At 29.2% G+C, this 16,712-nt stretch overlaps 1 protein-coding gene across 17 annotated transcripts in view; it reads left to right on the top strand.

The window, feature by feature from the left end:
- Positions 1–3,092, top strand: part of LOC114293267 (uncharacterized) — a 47,440-nt gene extending 44,348 nt beyond the window's left edge. For all 17 annotated transcript variants that reach the window (XM_082901089.1, XM_082901090.1, XM_082901077.1 and 14 more), the window contains 4 exons: positions 42–257; positions 1,135–1,248; positions 1,676–1,759; positions 2,661–3,092. In XM_082901089.1, coding sequence (XP_082757215.1) covers positions 42–257; positions 1,135–1,248; positions 1,676–1,759; positions 2,661–2,888 — 642 coding nt within the window. In that variant the 3' untranslated portion in view covers positions 2,889–3,092. The remainder of the gene's footprint in view (positions 1–41; positions 258–1,134; positions 1,249–1,675; positions 1,760–2,660) is intronic.
- The last annotated feature ends 13,620 nt before the right edge of the window (positions 3,093–16,712 follow it).

The raw sequence follows: 16,712 nt of genomic DNA on the forward strand, positions 1-16,712 counted from the left end.
TCTCTCTATATGGATTTGTGATGATTGGTTTGTGCTCGCAGTTGATTGTGAGAGGAGGGTCCAAGAAGATTAAGCAAACTGGTGGAGGAGCTAAAACAGCCTTTGTGAGGTACTTCTGTAGGAAATGTGCACCAAATGTGAGGAAGATCAACCCGAAGGTACCCCCCCAAGAGGCCGCCTCCATAGCTCAAGGTCTCTATCAGGTTATCAAGCAACACGGCCCTCTCACTGTCTCCAACACTTGGAACCACGCCAAGGTTATATCTGCCTCTGTCTATCTCGCTCATACATGTTAACTTGAAAATTGAATATACTAGGAGCATGGGATTGCCATTATTGTTGGTTACTTATAACAATTAAACAAAAATTCTTCATCATGGTTAATTTTACGCAAATTGCTTTGCCAAATTTCTTTAACTGTTGTGAAGGATCCAGGCTAGTGGATCAAAGAGGATAGTTTGGAGGTAAGACACTGTATTAGCTAGATTGGAATGTCTTTACAATTAGATTTCTGTTGTGGAATCCAACTACAAGAAGTAATTCATTATTTTAGAAATTAAACAGTTGCTTGTTCAATATTTACCCACTCGGTAATCATATGGAACCAGTAAACAAATAAATTTTTTTTTGGTTAGACCAGCTGCATTACGGTAGTCGTATGGAGCCATAAACAAACAATTTTTTAATAAGAAAAGCTGCATTATGGTTATTTCTATGATACATTGTGTTTGGGTACTTCCAATCTTGTTTCACTAATTTGCATTTTATTTTCTCAATTTACCCTTTTGTCATTTGTAATGTCTTCTTTTCTTTTTTTTTCCCCTTTTTGTACATCCATTTTCGGCTTTCAAATCATGTGCAATTTTCTACCAGAAAATGATAAGTCAAATTGCTACAGAAGTTTCTTGTTATCCATATTAGATTGCAATAATGAACAGAAAAGTAGAGAGATGGTCCCATCACTTTCATCCAAATATTCAAGGTTTCAATGGTTTTCCCATCCATGCGCTTTTTAAATTAAACTCACAGATGCAAAATTAGTAACACTATTCTGGGGACTCCACATATTGTATTAATTTAGAAACGTATCAAGTGCAAATTACCCTGTCTATATTTTTTAACTTTTTTATGCAGGAAAGTGCGGATAATGTTAGTCCGGATTCTAGTTCACCTTCGAAAGATGATTTGCTTGAAGAGGCATGCAAAAAGTATGATGAGGCCACTCACCTTTGCCCTACACTTCATGATGTATGTATTCAGATATCTTATTTTCATTAACCTGTTGAATGCTAAAAAAAATCATATTGTTAGCTTGTTGGGGAAGTTTTGGAAACTACTCTTCCAAAAGGATATTTCAGGAAAGCCAACAATTTGCATTTTATTTTTCAAAGTGGAGAACTATTATGACTTATGAGACCAAAAAAAGGAAGCAATCAAAGTGGGAAGGAACTAGTAGACATAAATTTTGTTGTGTGATGGAGAAAAATGTGTGTGTGCAAGATTAGAAACCACTTGGGAGAAAGGTCACTGCATAGTTATTTTGAAATGTAGAGACGCCGTGGCTTGCTTACTTCACATTAGACTTGGATACCATAAATAAGTTTTTTCTTTTTATTGTTTCAGAAAATGAATCTACCTCATTTTACTTCTGTACTTTAATGTCATTAAATGGCAGGCTTATTATAATTGGGCTATAGCAATCTCTGATCGGGCAAAAATGCGTGGTCGTACAAAGGAGGCTGAAGAACTATGGAAGCAGGTTTCACCATTTAATTCTTTAATTCCTTCATACTATTTGCTTTTATATATATTTTTATGTAGAAATGTTCACTGTATTCAGTATGATTGTTTAATCTCTTTTATTTTTTTTGGAAAATTTTACTTTACCTCCTGTGCACATAAGCTTTCTGTTTGGAAATAACCACTTAATCCCCTGTGGTTTGTGCTTTGTGGACTAAATAACCTAAATACTCCCCCCTAGTTTGTTTTGATTTTTACTGTGGTCCCTCTAGTTTTACACATGATTTTTTTCTATTCAAAAGGTTAACAACACGTGATGGAGGGACCAGATTGCAACAAAATTATAAGTGTAGGAATCAAATTGTTTACACATGATTTTTTTCTATTCAAAAGGTTAACAACACGTGATGGAGGGACCAGATTGCAACAAAATTATAAGTGTAAGAATCAAATTGTTCAACTTAAAACTAAAAGGACCAAAATGAAATTTTGTTCAAACTAAAGGGACCAATGATGTAATTTACCCGTTCAATAACTATTCATAGTTATGTGTTAGTCTTGTTTTGCTTGCTGAAAAAAGTAGAATTGTTCAACAGCATATTACTTCTCCCCTCCCAAAACAAGATTTGTATATTGTCATGTCCTCATTGTGTTGTTGTCCTACTCTTAGGTTTTGTTGTACTGGTTTATCCATGTTATATTATTTCCTTGTCTCGTGTCTGTTGTATAAACCATTTCCATAGGCTTTATTGTGCAGCTTTGGACCATCTTTGAAAAACCAAAAGGGTGGGTATAACCAAATAAAAGGGATGACTGGTTACTGCTTAAATATTTTGCTTCTGTGCTAGCTCTTTATTGTTTTCTTTTTTTAACGGGGGAAAACTGATCATAGATTTTTTAATTTCCTTTTTAAATTATAGGAAGCTGGTAGTAGCGGATTGAGTAGCAAAACACACATGAAGACGATGCTTAAATGGATGAGGGGGAGAAAGATGCTGAAGCTATTTTGCAATCATGTTGGTTCGAGCAAGAAATTCTTGCACTGTACTCAGCCTGAAGAACCTCAAACTGATCAGTCAAACAACTCCACAGAACTGAAACTGCAAACTGAGAAACCTTCCACAAGAAGGAAAAAGAAAACTCTATAATGCATATGTGCATTGGGTGTAACTAGGTCTGGGAATATTTGTTCAGCTCATTGTATTATTTGAGGATGGTTTTCCATAGACTTAATGGCTACTTTGGGCTTGGTTATCCATATTGACTTAATAGCTACTTTTGTCTGGATGTGTTATTAATTCTCAGTTTTTACTTTAATTGAATCAATGACTAGTTTGGAATAGTAGCTTTAATGCACTGCCCAATCCACCCTCCCCCTTCTTCATAAGAGCTTTCTTTGAAAAATAGATGATTGGTAAGTTTGTCTTGTGTTTGGTTCAAAGATTTGGTGAGGAAAAGGGGAAATGTAGCTGTCTTATGTTGTCTTATATTTGGGATAGATTGTTTTGATTTTTTTGAGAGAAAAAAGTGAAGTAATTATGATTTGGATGTAACAATTTATCTTATTGATATCTTAACCTATTTTATTTTTTGTTATTAAAATAGCTCCAAAATCACATGTCAAACATAGCCTAAAACTCCGTTTAGCAAAGTCAATTGAAGTCAAAATAATTATTAAAATATAAAAATAAATTAAAAAATTAATAAAATGAAATATTATATTTAAAATAAAATAAAATATTTTATTTAAATCATAATTATAATTATTTTATTTTATTTTTTTCTCACAAAATTAAAAAAATCAAAAAAATTAATCAAAATAAAATTTTAAATTCTAAATTAAAAATAGTCTTAATTAAAAAAAATCAACTATTAAATTTTTTTTTGCCAAACAACTAATCAGTTTGTTTGGTTTCAATTTTCTGAAAATTAAATTTTTTGTTTGTCATTTTTTTTATTTATTGAATATTTTAAAAATTTTAAGTAATTTTTTTACTTTTTTAAATGCACCTTATTTAGATGTATTTAAATAGTAAACTATATTAAAATTTTAATAAATACACAAAAATATGAAAAATGTACTGAATTTTTGTATATTTTTTTTAATTTTTTGGTGTTTGATGAATTTTTTAAAGATTTTTTTAAAATATTATACTTTTAAGTGTATTTATGTTAGGTATGTCTAAAAATTAAAAAAAATTAATTGAAATATTAAAACAATTCTGTAAAAATTAAAAAAAATACGAAAAATGAAATAGTAGAATTTTTTTAAAAGTGAATTTTGAAAATTAAAACTGAATAGAGTGAACATTATTCAATGTGTGAACATTATTCAATGTGTTTGGTTTCAGTTTTTTTAAAATTTCATTTTTTGTTTTTTGTATTTTTTTTTTTGTTTTTAGTGAATATTTTTTAAAAATTTAAGTAATTTTTTTAAATGCACCTTACTTAGATGTATCTAAATAGTAAAATATTTATGAAAAGATATTTTAAAAAATTCATAAATATACAAAAATACAAAAAAAAAGTACTGAATTTTTGTATTTTTTATATTCTTGGTATTTAGTAAATTTTTTAAAAACAAAATTACAAATATTATACTTTTTAAGTGTATTTATGTTAAGTGTGTTTAAAAATTTTAAAAATTCTTAAAATATTAAAAAAATTATTAAAAATACAAAAATACAAAAAATTAAAAAATAAAATATTTTGAAAAATATTTACTGAAAATCAAAACCAACAAACTAAGGAGTTGTTTGGGATGATCTAAATAAGTGTATTTTTTGACTTTTTATAAAATATGGATTGAGTTTGAAATGATATGATAAAAAAGTGATTTAACTTAAACAAAATGATGTGATTTTAATAAAATAGTAACTTTTTAATTTTTTAATTTTTTTTAAGAGACGGCAAACCTAGCTTAAGGCCAAGTTTGGCATACCTCAAATAATTCATCTTTTTATCTTTTTATCTTTTTTTCATCACATCACTTCTTTACTTTTCTACACATCATTTCATAAAAAGATAAAAAATACACTTATTTAGGTCATCCCAAACAACCTCTAATTGTTCATTTCTTGGATTCTCACGTGGCAACGTTACTTTGATTGGAGGTTCTGGTCTCCGCCCACGTGGCATCTATGTCATAAGCAGCCGGACACCGTTTGAACAAACAGTAATGCTAGTAGAGACCAATTTAAAATCAACAAAGTTAATTAATGTATTAATTAATATATTAATTGATAATTTGATATAATTTAAGAAATTTTTAGTATTTATAATTTGTATAATAAATATAGTCAATAATAAAATTATAATTAATATTGATACATTAGTTAGTATATTAATTGAACATGTAGCACCATCAATTTAAAATACTCTCCCCGTCCTAAAATATTATTCTCTTATTTTATTTTTCATTATCTCAAAATATTGTCATTTTTTAAAAATCGAGTACAAAAATAATATAAATTTCTTATTTTACCATTCTCTTAAATTCATTAATAATCGAAAAAGTATAATTATGATACTGATATTTTCTAAAAAAATATACTATCAAATGATAATTTTAAAAAATCATTTTTTTTAAGTATAATAATTATGCTATCAAAAAATTTGAATTCCTCCAAAAGACTATTATAACAATTTGAATTAAGTTTTAAAATTTTTTTTCTAAAATTCATACTAATTTTCTTATTTTACAGATCAAATCAAACTTTCAAAACTCAATTTCATACTCAATTCAAAACTTAATTCAACTCTCCATTCAAAAATTATAACTAAACAAATTTTTTACACTTAAGTTAAATCATAATTTCAAAATACATAAACTTAAAATACAATCCATATTCTCAAATTATAATTAGAAAGTCTTACCAAACTTAATGTATTATTCTAAGAAGGATGAAATACTGTAATTGAAAATTGTATGACTGGTCACATCATATACGTCAGTACTTGCAGACGGTCCAATCAATCTTTAAGGTGGGCTGGAATCGGATAATGAACCATTCTGGCTAAACTTTTCTGACAATGCTAAACTTTTTTTTTTATTATTTATTGAAATAACAATAATACTAGAATCAACATCTTTTCTCATCATTTTTTTTTATCGTAATTTATTTATTACTTCACATAAATATTATACTAATATATGAATTTTAGGAGAATTTAGAAGCCCTCTTGGCAGACTATTATTTTGGGTAGATTGTAAAAAGTGATTTTTTGACTTTTAATTAAGTTTTTGGCTTTTTTAAACAAATGATTTGGGAAGTTAGTAAAAAATGATTTTTGAATTTTTTGATTAATGTTTGTTTATGATGTCAAATCATAATAAAATGACCAAACTACTCCCATTTATTTAAAATATTTACAACTTCACCTATACAACAAATTTTGACCCATGAGGGTAAAATTATAATTTCATCGTTAGCTAAAAACCAACTTCCCAAATGAAAAAAAAAAGATAAAAAAGCCAACTTTTAGCTTTTGCTACAAACCAAAAAAAATGGCTAAAAGCCAACTTCTCAAAATAGCCCTATGACCACTTTCGGATCGTAATAAATTCATTTTTATTGATATGTAATTCAATATGTCCTTTGAATATTTTTATATCCCATTAATTTTTATTTTTAATCGCATATTTGATATTTTTATGTTTTTTTTATGAACATTATTAATACTAATGATAATGTGGTGTTTTAAGAAATTAATAAAAAAAAACTATATCAACAATGGAACAATTTGAGAAGATTAATTTTTAGCTTTTTTTAGCTTTTTAGTTTTTTTTAAATCACATCACTTCTTTATTTTTTTACACAAAAAAAAAATTAAAAAATTAATTTTTTACCATCTTTTCAAAGCACTACAACGTCAATATTAGTGTGAATGTTTACACTCGTCTTAAGCACTGCATTTAAATTATTTGTCAAGTTCACAATAATATGAAATTTCAAAATGCATACACGAATGTGAATGTTTACAAAATATTTATATTAAAACTTAGTAGAATATTTATGCAAAATTTAAAGTTTTGTTTGATTTTAAATTTTTGACTAAAAAAGTATCAAAGGACAAAATTGACTACATAAGTCAATAAGATAAAATATCACATTTAAATTACAATTATTATACTTTTTCTCTTATAAAAATTAAAAAAATCAAAAAAGACAAACCCAAAGAAGCTAAAAAAATTCTAACACAAAAAAACTAACTAAAAAAAGCTAATGCCAAACGAAAACTTTGGTTTGAGATTTTTAAGTAAAGTATAATTTTTTGACTTTTTATAAAAAAAAATAAAGAAATAAAAAAAATGTGTGAAAAAATAGAGAAAGTGATTAGAAAAATAAAGAGGAAATGTTAATTGTTATGACCCAAATAAATATATGTATATAAAAAAGCACTCTTTTAATACATACAAAACACATACTTAAGGGTTGTTTAGGATGACCCAAATAAGTGCATTTTTTGTCTTTTTACGAAAAGATGTGCAGAAAAGTAGAGAGGTGATGTGATGAAAAAAAGATAAAAAAATAAAAAAATAAATTATTTTGTAGTAGCCAAACTTTGCCTTATTAATATATTTCAATTACATTTTCAAGCTTGATGTGAACTTTAACAAGAAGGAACAAGAGTATCAGTGGATTACCCGATATATTGGCGTGAATGTTGACATCTAGACTTGAACAATACATCCAAGTCATTTGCCAAGTTTATAATAATGTTGATTCGCAAATATATATATATATATATATATCCTAAACAAGTTTCAAAACATATATTTATCTTGAATATCTTATTTTTAAAAGCATGTGTTCATTTTTTTTTTCGAGAGAGAAAGGCAATAAGATAAAAATCTTAAAATTATTTTAAATTTTTTCTATGAATGATATATATTGAAAATTTACAAAATAAATAATTCGAATTAATAAAATAAGAAACATGGTGACGTGATTGACCCTTCAAGTTTTCTTATAGTTTAAATAAAGTGATGAGTTTTTCGTCGAGAATACTAGAGCAGTGGATCTAAACAAGGATTGAACCGTTGTTTTTAGCCTTTCTTTGGCAACTTGGGTTGAGTTGGGTTTGAAGCTATTTTAGTCACAAAAAGATAAAATGGGTTTTTTAGTTTAATAAGACAAAATGTTACATCTAATTCATAATCATTACATTCTTTCTCTCATAAAAAGTCAAAAAAATCAAAAAGTCTATCTCAAATGAGGCTTTTTAACCCTAGTCTAAAATAACCAAAAAATCAACTCACTTCGCAAACGAACTTAGTTTGGTTTCAAAAGGTTTCTCAACTTGATATAATTCCTAAATTTTTGAAAGCATTGAGATCAGTTTGATTCTTCATTTTTGTAGCTTAAAATGAATATTTGGAATGCATGGTTGTATTTTGGTTAAAAATAGTCAAATAATCTATTTGTCATCAATTAAAAAAATAAAAAATAAAAACAATTCAACGTTTGCACTCACAAAAGTAACTAACCTTTTTAAAATAGTTTTTTTAACTTCTAAAAAAATTCAAAGAGATACCATAAAGGCCAATCTCAAACATATTTTTTTTTAAATCATATTGCAGAAAACAAATTTAATTTATTTGGCAAACTCATTTTTAGTTAAAAAAAAAAAGCCCAGTTTAATTATTCTTAAAATTCATTAGAAAAGTATTTTAAAAAAATAAAAACTAAAAATTTACCAAATAAACTAACATTTTTAGCATTAATTTTCTTTGTAGGCCAACTTTTATCCAACAAAAGTAATTTATTTATTCCTAGGTTTTTTTTTTTTTTTCCCCTTCTAGTGACTTTAAAATGACTAAAGTGGATTTTTTTTTTTTTAGGAAAAATGAGTTGGTCAGATTAGCTAGACAACAAAGATTTTTTTAACAAAATAGACATTTTTAGTCAATAAACTGATTTTTAAGCCACACACAAAGAAAGTTGCTTACCTCTATTTTTATTTTTACTTTTTATAAGATGTTTTTGTTTTGAGTTTTTAAAAATAGTTTTTGAATTTTTTTTGAGTTTTCGTGCTTTGTCATTTTTAGTGAACTCTTTTCATATTTTAGTATTTTCTTTTAATTTAGTAGATTAACCTAATTTAAATATACTTAAAAAGTAAAATATTTGTGAAGAAATCTAAAAACAATTTAATAAATATAAAAAAAATACAAAATGTATTAAATTTGTATATTTTTTTATTTAAAGAATTTTAATTTTTTTAATAATTTTTTTACTTTTTAAAATGTATTTAGATTAATTAGATCTAAAAATTAAAAATAATTAATTAAAATATTATAATACAAATTATAAACTCAAAAATTATTTTTTAAAAATTCAAAATCAAACACAACTTAACCATGATGCCTAGACTAACACATTGGACTTGTTTGATTAGACGGATTATAACGTAGAATTGTGATTATTAATCTATGAGATTCACATTCTATTATTTAGTTGTAAATTTTATTATTCAGATTAGATTTCAATGGCTATTTTATCCAATAAAATTGATTGATTTTTTAATCTTATGACTAATAACGCGAAACATTCATATATAATTGGAATTATATATTTCTATATTTATTATAAAATAAACGTGGATAGGAGAGAATTACATATCTCACTAATTTAACTAAATAAAAATATTAGAAATTCTAAAAATTTTATGAAAATTTTTATCAAATATCTTAATATGGATCTCACACTATATGAGACATTTGATGAAAATTTTGATAATTTTTTTTTTTTTTTGGGGACTTCTAACATTATAATCGGCTGAAAGGTCACATCATTAATTGACAACATTTATTTGTGAAGTTAATCGAAGGGGGGCCCGGAGAGTTACTACTGCCTTATATGTATTTATGATCAACAATGATAGAGGCCATTAATTTTGGAGCTCTAAAAAGACCACTAATGACATGGCACTCAATAAAAAAAGAAAAAAAATACAAGGCCAAAACATCAAATCATTCATGGTGAGGCCTACTACCACATCATTAGTGGTAGCACTAATTAGTGCTCCCACTCATTTTCCATTTATGATGGTTACCTTGCTCCTCCTGATTATTCACTAATATTATTCTTATTAATACATGATATCTAGTTTTATCATTTTTTTTTATTTTTTATTTTTTGTATTATCACTTGTAAAGATTTATAATTTATTTGTAAAAAATAAAGATAAATAATATCTTAATAAGCACTTCAATAATATAAAATGATTAAAAAAAAACTTTTACGTAAAATCATTTTATTATTATTATTTTCATAATTTTCAGCACAGGCCTGCGATGCCAACTCTTTACGATGGAGAAAGCTGCCGATTGAATATTTCCATTTCCATTTTACTTGATTTTTTCTGCTAAATTTTGCGAGATGTTTTTGGATCAAAAGAGTAAAAGAGTAGAGACACTTTTCATAATTGGTGGTGTGAATGGAATCCAAAGGATAAATAGAGAGAGAGAGAGAGTACTGTATGGCAAGTGGGTTTGGTGAGGGTGGAAGCCAATCTATTATATATATTATTATAATAGCTGAGGCTGAGGCTGAGGCTGAGGCGAGGCATATCTGCGCTTGAAGGGGATTGGTGGAACCAGGTTTCCTCTACCTTCCATCACAGAGAGAGAGAGAGAGAAGCCAATGCTTGTTGCTGTGATGTTATCCACCCACAGTCAGTCGAATCAGGATCCTCTACTTGAGGTACCTACTTGACTTTCTATTTGTTGAGTTATTGAGTTTATTTTTAGGCTCAATTTCGATAATTTGAATCGTTCTTATTTTAAAATTTATTGAGTATATCATACTTGTAAAAAATTAAATCGATCGAATATCAGAAAATATGTGTTCGGAAAACTGTTTATTAATTTTTTTTTTAAATAATTTTTAGTTCGATGATCGGAACACACGCTGTCTGATATCTGATCGATTTGATTTTTTATAGGTATGATATACTCAATAAATTTTAAAATGTGAACGGTTCAAATTATCAAAATTGAGCCTAAAAATAAGTCCAATGGCCTAACAAATAAAAAATCATGAAAGAACCTCAAGGAGAGAATCTGATTCCAGTCAGGCAGGCCTGTTTTCCTCTTTCCTCCCTTCTCTTTCATGATGCAATCCTCTTTTAGTTTTTCTTTCTGCTCTATACACACGCGTTCACACACACATATATACACTAGTTTCTTGTTTGTATGCCTTCACATGGTCACAATGTATTTCACTCCCGTCCCTTCGGTAGGTTCTTGTTTCTTTCTTTTTTTTTTCCTTTTTCTCTTTTTTTTAATAACAATTACACTCATGATAGTCCGACATGAGCTAAGGAAATCTGTATGGTGGCTCTAAGTTGTGTTTTGAAAAGTTAGTAAAAAAATTGATATTTTGAATTTTTTACTTCTTTTTTTTGTTTTTTTGGAATTTTATGGCAAAAAAAAAAAAATCGATTTCTTTGGCTAAAAAAATGAATTTTTTTGATTAAAAAAAATTAAAAAATCAAAGTTAAAAAACTGACTTTTTAAACCTCTTTCCAAAGTGTCCCTAATTATCCCACATCTTTCATAAATATATTTGAAATGATATAAACTGAACGTCAAATTGTTAATTCTTACATAATGTGTACTTATATAGGTCCTGTTTGGCAAGAAATTTTTTGATTTTTTTTGGGTTAAAATTTATAAAAAGATAAAATAAATTAAAATAGTTAATAAGACAAAATATTACATTAAATCTATAATCATTTCACTTTTTCTCTTATAAAAAAATCTAACCATCTTCTTAAATATAAAAATTTACCCTAATAAAATAACTAAAAATTAAAATAATCTACCAAAATAACTAACTTTTTAAACCAGGCCATAATACACATTTTCTCCTAAATGAAGGAAAATAGAATTTCAAACTCAAACAAATCAAGGTACGCTACATAACCCACAAAAGTAATTTGATCAGTGAATTAATTAAAGTAATTTGTGAGGTTGGTTGATTTTTAAACTTTTTGATTTTTATGACTATTTTAGTTTGTGCTTAAAAACTCTCGTTCGGAGATAGATTTTTTTGAATTTTTAAATTTTTTGTGAGAAAAAAAATGTAATGATATAAGTTGAATGTAACATTTTGTCTTATTAAATTAAAAAATTTATTTTATTTTTTTTGTGAATAAAATAATTCAAAATTCAACCCAACCCAAGTTGCCCAATGAAGGCTGAATACCTCGTGTGAATCAAGCAGACATTCTTTTCTGCCTCCCTTAAAATATAAGATAAACCAATTACATAATAATATCATATATATAGTGAAATTAGTGGTAAATATATATATATATATATATATGCAAATTATTAGTAAACCCCAAATATATATTTATATTTATATATAAGAAGAACAAAACTGAACAAAATAAATTTGAATTTGTTTGCATTGTAGATAAATTTTCTAACAATTATGGCATTGATAGTATCAATTATAGCCAAATTAAACTTTCTAGTTATTATTATTATTATGGGACTGGCTTTCCTTCCGTCCGTGATCGAATTTGAGGGTATTGTTGAGTTTGTGGAGGCCTATCATAGGTCCCGTTTTGATAATCTGAACCGTTCAATGTGTACAACTCGTCGAGTACTATATGTTTGTAAAAAATCGCGTTGATCAGATATCGATAATTACGTGATCAAATCAGTTTTGTATTAAAAAATGAACGGTAAAAAAATAAACGGTTGACAAAAATCTGATCCGATGAGATAGCTATAGATATCCGATCAACGTAATTTTTAACAAGCATATAGTACTCGATGAGTTTTAAACATTGAATAGTTCGGATTATCAAAACGGGACTCGTGGTAGACCTTCACGAGTCCAACAGTATCCTCTAATCTGGAGGGAAGCCCAACCTTATTATTATTATGCATGAAAATTTTGGAGATTAAGAGAAGTTATGAAAATTCAATAGATAGAGGATAAATGGTAATATAAGAAAATGAAAGTTATGAGTAGTTATTTGTTTAAGTGATGATGGTTAGTAGTAATTTTTTTTTCTACATTTTGGTATAAATTGCTATTCATGACTCTATTGTAATGATCTCTAAAAAATCAAATGCATAACCTCATTTCTATTTATTTTCTATCTTAGGAGTACATCTAACTTAGATAGGAATAATTTTAAGGACAAAATTCACTTTACCCCCCTGTGATTTGGGTCAGGTGGGGATTACTCCCCTGACATTTGAATATCACCATATAACCCTCCTATGGTTAATGGATTGAAGTGCACAGTTAGTATTTTCATCTAACATAACAACCCGTGTATAACACGCGCCTAATGTACGACATGAAAATATAATTTTCCTTCCGAATTAAATGACTAAAACGCCCTCATCTTCATCATCAATATCCAGATTTGGAAATGTGATGATTTAGGAAATGTGTAATATTATTTTTGTGAAGTGAAATTGTAAGTTCATTAATTTATGGTGATGATAATATAATTTAGGAAATGTGATGAAAATTATATATTTTGTGATAATTTAGGAAATGTGATAATTTACACAAAATCATCCCAGAGGCGGCTTTGTTAGAGGAGAGCTAGAGAGGAGAGAGAGAGAGAGAGAGAGAGAGAGAGAGGAAATGTGATGATTTACAGTGATGATAATATAATTTACACAAAATCATCTCAGAGACGGCTTTGTTGCGGTAGTTTCAATCACATTTCCTAAGTTCATCAATTTACACAAAATCATCACATTTCTGGTCACAAAATCATCACATTTCCAGTCACAAAAAAAATCATCACATTTAAAATGATGAAAATAATATTACACAAAATAATATTTCACATCACAAAATTATCAATTTACAGTCTACTCTCATCTTCATCATCAATTTACAATTTCATCAATATCCAGATTTGGAGAACTTCATCTATAACCCCAGCCACTTCAAAGCCATCGTCTTCACCATCCTCGTCCTCATCCTCATCGTCTCCTTCAACCTCATTAGCTTGGATGGTCTTAAACTACAACAAATTGGAGGCCAATCAAGATCTCAGAAACGGCTTTGTTAGAGAAGAGAAGAGAGGGAGCGAGGACTTGAAACTATCGCTGATCTCGACTAGATTGTTCCTTATGCTGACGAGTGTTTGAGAAGAGGAATCGGTCGGTGGTTGAGGATGAGAAGGAGGAGGGGCGAAGAAGGGTGGCGATGCCGCAGAGTTAGTGGCCAATGGTCTGGCCGAGGACAAAGAGGTCCTTTTTTACGCCGACTATCATGACCCGAACCCACCCCCATTGGTTAAGGACATAACCGGTCAGTAATCATGAGATTACCTACGGTCTCAATGCAAACCAAACGTATTTAACAGAGTTGATGGGGGCCAAACGGAAGCAATTTTAAAAATTTTGTCCTTAGAACTGTGCTTACATGGCACGTCAAAACAAACCATACGTATAGACATTAATAACTCACAACTCAAAACAGTAACATAAATTCTGTACAACAGGATCATCCAAAAGTAAGTCAACCCTAGACAACTATGTACAGACATATACAAAACTTCGCCAACATGACAAAATATAATTACAGAACAAAAGGGGCGAAGATGGGTCTCGTGCGTGAGACACAAGGGCTGACTTTCCAAAACCTATGTTGATCCACTTAAGCTTCACTGAGGCTGGGTCTGGACCTCCCTTGGCTCACCTACAAACACATGAATGAGCATGAGTGAAAGCCCAGTGAATAATATCAAGTAAATGAAATGCATTGCAACATTATACAACAGACGGCCTTGGGCCCAATTCATTCATGTCAAACTGACTCTTAGGCCTTTTCGAACTTTTATCATATCAAACTGGCTCATAGGCCTTCATTTCAAACTGGCTCATAGGCCTTCATTTCAAACTAGCTCATAAGCCTTTCGTTCCAAACTGGCTCATAGGCCTTTTCATATCAAATTGGCTCATAGGCCTTTCATATCAAACTGTGTCCACCATTCAAATTAATGAACTTTACAAAACTTACATAGAAGTAGCAATTGGACAATAATATATGTCAGATATTACTCACAGTGATCGGTTGATTGGTTCGCCCTAGAACTCGACCCTACACATGCCATGAACATAAAGGGTCACTAACAATTCAATCCGTTCAAAATTCACATTTTTCTCTTTAGGCTTCATTCTTATCTCTTTAACTCATTTATAATGTTTAACATATGCCTAAGAGTGCTAACAAGTGAAAGAGAACAGAAAACAGAACACAGAATGCAAAAAACAAAATTTCAGAAAATAGGGTCCCCGCTCGAGCGTGGACTTCCCCGCTCGAGCGGACCCTATAGGCCTGCAAAAGTGCTGGTTGCATCAAAAATACGCTTGAGCGTGAAATAGGGCGCTCGAGCGGAAGGCCTGTCAAAATAGCTCCCCCGCTCGAGTGTGAATTACCTCGCTCGAGCGGTCATCAAGTGTGCAAAAAGTGCTGGGAGCACGCATTTCCCGCTCGAGCGGATGTCAAAATTCTGGGTTTCCCAGATTGTGTTCTTAAGTTCAAATTCGACCTTCAAGCCAACAATTCTTGCATACAATGGCTCAAATCTCAAATATACTAGTTCTAACATGGTATAAACACCAAAACACAACATCATGGGGCTCAATTTCAAGGATTTAACACATGCATGGGTCAAATTGACACCAAACTCAATTCTAACATACACATTCATGCATTCAAAGCTCTCATCTTCATAAATTGTACATGCATGTGATGTCTAGCTCCCATTCTCAACTTAGATGATATAAATGGTGATTATACATGAGTTCTAACCAAAATCCTACATGAATCATGTGGTTCAAGCTTAAACATGCAAATTCAAACAATTTCTTACATGCATGCATATATCAAGCTTTAATTCTAACAAAACTAATTCAATTTCATCATGATCAATTCATCTTATGATCCTTATCAACATTCAACTTGAATTCACAAAGATTACAAACTAAGATATACAAATTCACCCACCTAGGAGCCTTAATCTTCCCAATTTATGATCAAATCTTGAGTTAGACTTCAAATCTCCAAGTCTCAAGACCAAAATTGTACAATTCTTATTTCTCTCTCTCTATAGTCGGCTCTCTCTCAATTTTGAGTCCAAGATCAGCCACAATGCAACTAAGGAGGAGAATTGAGGTGTAGTGCCTCTTTACAACAACTTCCACTAAGTCCATTATAATATTAATAACAATTGGGTACTAATTCATCAATTTAAGCGATTAATCTAACCCAAATAAATTTTCAATTAAATTTCACCGTAGACTCTAAAAGCCATGCCAATCACAATGGCGCAATCAATTTCGGGTTCTGTGGCCGATAAGGCCTCCAATTTAATCTCCAAAACAGATAATCAAACAGATATTCCTACGATGAACAGATAGAAATTCAAAACCACATATATTCGCATAATTGGCACACAAAATCATGTCAAGCACATAATCATGTTTAAATTACGGACCGATTAGTATATTACGGAACAGGAGTATCACACCGACGATGGGGCTGTGATCATCTAAGGAAGGCAAAGAAGGTTGGGATAGAGAAGAGGGGTTTTTATCGTCAGATTTGAAGGGGTTAAAACTTTAGGTTCTCTCACACAACCCTCGCTTTTCTCAAATGCACAACTGTTGAATGAGAAAATGGTAAACAAAGGTTACATATATAAGGGCAAAATAATCTTTTTACTTGTGTCATTAACAGTATTAACTATGCACTTAAATCCATTAACCACAGAAGGTTATGTGGTGATATTCGAATGTGGTGATAGTCTTTTAATGTACTTTACTTATAATTCGATTATTTATTAAATCATTTTACATCATTCTCTTGTTCTCTCTTTCTTTTTTCTATTTTTCTATTTGTGTTGCCATTGTTTTTACTCTAAAAAAGTCCTTAAAACTTTTAAAGCATAGAATCTCAATACAAATATTTGATTAT

This window comes from Camellia sinensis, chromosome 13 (assembly GCF_055761805.1).
Source record: "Camellia sinensis isolate YWXY chromosome 13, ASM5576180v1, whole genome shotgun sequence".
NCBI lineage: Eukaryota > Viridiplantae > Streptophyta > Magnoliopsida > Ericales > Theaceae > Camellia > Camellia sinensis.